The 4,208-nt window shown below is 37.8% G+C and overlaps 1 protein-coding gene across 1 annotated transcript; it reads left to right on the top strand.

Annotated features, from left to right (window-relative positions):
• The first annotated feature begins 2,059 nt into the window (after window positions 1-2,059).
• Window positions 2,060-3,718, top strand: LOC132564445 (uncharacterized). Its single transcript, XM_060229099.1, has one exon. The coding sequence runs from the start codon at window positions 2,060-2,062 to the stop codon at window positions 3,716-3,718; it is 1,659 nt and encodes a 552-aa protein (XP_060085082.1).
• The last annotated feature ends 490 nt before the right edge of the window (window positions 3,719-4,208 follow it).

The raw sequence follows: 4,208 nt of genomic DNA, 5'->3' as shown, positions 1-4,208 counted from the left end.
TAGTCTTCTTGCATTATATATGTACCGTGAAGTTTTTCAACTTCGTAATAGTTTATCGCAATCGTAAAATGCATGCTTCATATACAGTTAGAAATCTATAGGGAATATTTTGGCAACAATACCAAGTTTTTAGATAATTGACTGGTATACATGGCACTTCAATGACCCGCTTGTTACGGATGCCGGGTTAGGTCTACGATATCAACTTGTATATGTTTATCGCCGTAAGTGTGGTAAGAGGCGACTTAATTTGCTTAATATTCACATCTACCGTGAGGCTGACCAATGCAGTGTTATCGTTATTCTTGATCTGACCTTGTATATTTACTTAGATAAAGAAACAGAAAAGCTCACAATTACAATAAGATCTAACGGAAATATGTTGAGGACAAGTTGATGTTAAAATCAAATATCTACCGGGAATATGTTATTGATAAAATATCTATTGAGAATATGTCCATGACAAGTCAATGTATTCTGTTAATCGCAGGCGGTAAAATTATGACTTTGCTGTTATTATTTAATTTCCTGATATCATATCAACGTTAACCAAGATTTTAATTTTCCTAACTTTCATTTAAGAGTTCTATAAAAAGAATGTAGCTGTATGATACTCAGTCCCGACGTATGCCGTAATCCTTGTAGCAAGTTGAAGTACTTACTTATTAGTAAACCATAGTAAGACACAGGTTTTACGTAACTCGGTTTATGCTGCATTCATGTAAAGACTTCAGCCACTCGCATGAGTTTTTCACAACCCTTTCAATATGAGAAGAGCTGATTTTGTGTCCAAGTCATGAGATGATGTCATGAATCTTTATCAAAGAGCTGAATTATGTTTAATGTGATACTATTTTGAAAACTACAACAGTTTTTTAAGATAGAACTTATATCTCAAGCCAGTTCAGTTTTGGCGTTAGGGATGGACAAATAATGCCAACAAAACATTCACTGTGAAGAGTTGTGATACTTGACTCTGCCCATCCGTAAATAACAGTAATTTGGCAAGTTTTATTTTCAACGAAGAAAACCTAATTATATTTTTTAATATTTTATCCATAAGTATGTAAAGCAATGATCATTAAAGTCGTTATATTGTTAGTACGTGTCTTTTAATCAATTCATGCACTGTCAGCTGAACCAATCCTCACGCTTCATGAAATATTCTGAAAGGTCGGACTATTATATGTCTTGTTAAACGACTTTCACCTCTATATGCTAAACATAGTTGGTGCTAACATTTCATGCATATTATCATATAGTTGTAAGTACATTACAGTGAAGTGACCTATACTTCAAGCTGACCGAGCGTTCTGTAGAAGCCGTATGTTGGGAACACACAGCAGTGGGTTGTCTTCTAACCTTACCTAACCCTGCCAGACGGAGATCGTAGATAATCTGTAATCACACCAATCAACAATAGGCAGAGCCACGCTCCATGCCCATCCACCGTGTACCACACAGTACGATAATAAATAGCCTCTCCGCGTTGGTTAAAGACATTCAACTCCATTACAACACTGAATGTTCCTAAAACATACATTTATATCACTGAGAGTACGTATTCCGGCAAATAAAGAGAACCCTGTTGTTGAACACTGTAATTAGTTACTAATTTTACAGGTGTAGCTGTATATATAGGCTGTTTTCTTGAAAAGTATGTACTTATTACCAACAAAATTTATCCAATTACATCGAAATTATTTCCGAATTGTCTTACTTGTTTGATTGACAGGGCTAATATAGCAGAATCATATTACATGTGAATAGACTAATATAATTGATATTAGGCGTGCGCGAGGCACGACTCTACCCTCGTTACTGTTGCTATCATAAAGATCAGTGGACAGATTGTTTGGAGCTGGGTTATTACACTAGTCGAAAAAGACATTTTCCACAAAACACGAAAATATCGGTGTAGGAGAAGGACGGTGTTATATACATTTGTCGGAATTATACGGAAGATTTCTCACGCAGAATTATGCCGCGAACAAAAAAAATTGTGGATTTTGAACTTGTATCTAAGATTTACATGGGATTGGGCACATAGTAAACTGACATGGAGTGCAAGAAGCATCGAGATTCCCAGGTGGTAATGATATGTACCACATGTAACAACGTGTTTGTGTGTCTGGAATGTGCTACTAACGAGCACAAAGGACATACATTTGGAAAGTTTGACGAGGTAGGAAAAGACATACGCAAGAAGTGCTCAAATTTATCCAACGTATTACGAGAATTACGTTCCGATCTTCAAACCATCGTCCATGCGAAGAAAAATCAAATAAGATATTCGAAAACTGCCAACTCTAAAATAAAACAGCAGAGAGATTTGATGCACAAAGCTATAGATGATATATCCGATTATGTTATTTCTATATGTGAAAAGCAAAAGCTCAGAAATCTTGCTTTACTCAATGAACACGAATCCGCATTGTCAGAACAATTAGTTCAAGTTGAATCCGAGGATGAAAAACTTAAACGGATTATGACTTCCAAAAACGATTTAGATCTTATACGTGGTTCTCAAGATCTGAAATCATCCTCCACGAGACGGAAATCACGACATATACCAAAACCTCTGGAGTTCCACACAGGGACAATGGACGCCAGTGTACTACAACAAATGCTTGGCTCGCTCATTAGCGATCCAGTGGATACTCTCATAGTTCCTTGGCATGACATCCCTGCATCTTTGAGACCTCATGAAAATGATGACATGTCCACAGTCCGCTCAAAATTTCCTCCGATAGAACACAACGGGAACTATCATGAAAATGCCAAAACACCAAGTTCTCCGATTTCTACTGTTTCGTTCAACAAAAAGAAAGCAATTTCTGTGGTTTCTACATTCAAGCATTCTGCCAGTATGGGGATTAGTTCTGTATGCACTGCTAATCCAGGGCACGCCTGGGTGAAATGTGCTGGTCAGAACGAGATCAGGTTGACTGATAAGTCTGGTTACATCAAGCGTATCCTTCGTTTCGGAACTTTGATTCGCGGACTAGCCGTTACTGCCGATATGAGACTTCTCGTTTGCTGCTTTGACGCACGTTGTATAAAGAAACTTTCTCCTCCAAACTACAAAGCGTCGACTTCTTACAGCACAGGCAATTTGAAACCCAATTACGTTTGTTCCACAACAAAAGGTGATTACCTCGTAACGCTTGTAGACAGGATGTACCATGATGTCTCTCATGAAAGTCATCGAATACTTGCCCGATACACAGAATCTGGTAAAGAGGTCGCCCGTGCTCAATTTGACAAGTTTGGCGTAAACCTCTTTGTTTTGCCAGGCCAGGTCAGATTAACAACTAACGGCGATGTTGTAGCAGTAGTTAACGAGACAAGTGAGGAATCAGCACATCTGGTTCTTTTGGACGGGAGTTTTAAACTGAAATTACGCTTCTTCGGTGATGGCCGTTCTATTCCAGGCGAAAAGAAGCATAGTTTTCCAAGAAGACAGAAGAAATTTTATATCAACGATGTGGACTTCGATTCATTTGATAATATCGTGTTTGCCGAGTCCCACACTAGAACCGTCCAAATTCTCGACCCTGCTTGCCAGTTGCTACAGGTTATCCTGCAAGAGATCCACATCCCATGGTCTATCGGTCAGTATATGCACAATCATACGGAGTATTCTTGTTTGAAAAAGGTATATGTGGTTGGTTGTTTTTTCTCTAACTTTCGAAGTTATGTAAATAAAGAGGATTGAGTCTTGTCTTGTATCGCACTGTAAGACATTACACTATAAAATGACACACATTTAAAAGTATGTTATCTTGGTCTTACATAGTATATTATATACTATGCAGCAAACACAAATAGAACGAAAACGAACACGACGTATAGAACCGCTGTATACGGTACAGTATTTGGATCGAAAGGAAAGTCAACGTTTGTATCTTTTTCAGCTGTGAATGAGTTTGGTGATATATGGGTTGGTCTAGATGACGGACGAGTGAAATTACTCAAATAACAGGAAAGGTACGATATTTAAAAGTTAATAAAGACCGTTTGTTTATTACCTGTAACACGATCAAAGAAATGATATATTAAGCTATTGTAGCAAGATTCTACATTGCAACTTAGTGGCATGTTACAATAAAATCAAACTTCGATATCTCGTACTCTGTTAACTCGAAGACCCCATTGCTTATCCGGTCCAGACCAAATCTTCTCTTTATCCTAGCAATGAAGGGCTG

This window comes from Ylistrum balloti, unplaced genomic scaffold (assembly GCF_031769215.1).
Source record: "Ylistrum balloti isolate Yb309-2 unplaced genomic scaffold, AGI_CSIRO_Ybal_v1 Utg372282, whole genome shotgun sequence".
Taxonomy (NCBI): domain Eukaryota; kingdom Metazoa; phylum Mollusca; class Bivalvia; order Pectinida; family Pectinidae; genus Ylistrum; species Ylistrum balloti.
Note: the sequence above shows the minus strand (reverse complement) of the source record. Positions and strands in the feature narration are given on the sequence as shown.

Coding starts and splice junctions, on each gene's coding strand:
- LOC132564445 (XM_060229099.1), top strand. CDS start 2,060: ATGGAGTGCAAGAAGCATCGAGATTCCCAGGTGGTAATGATATGTACC.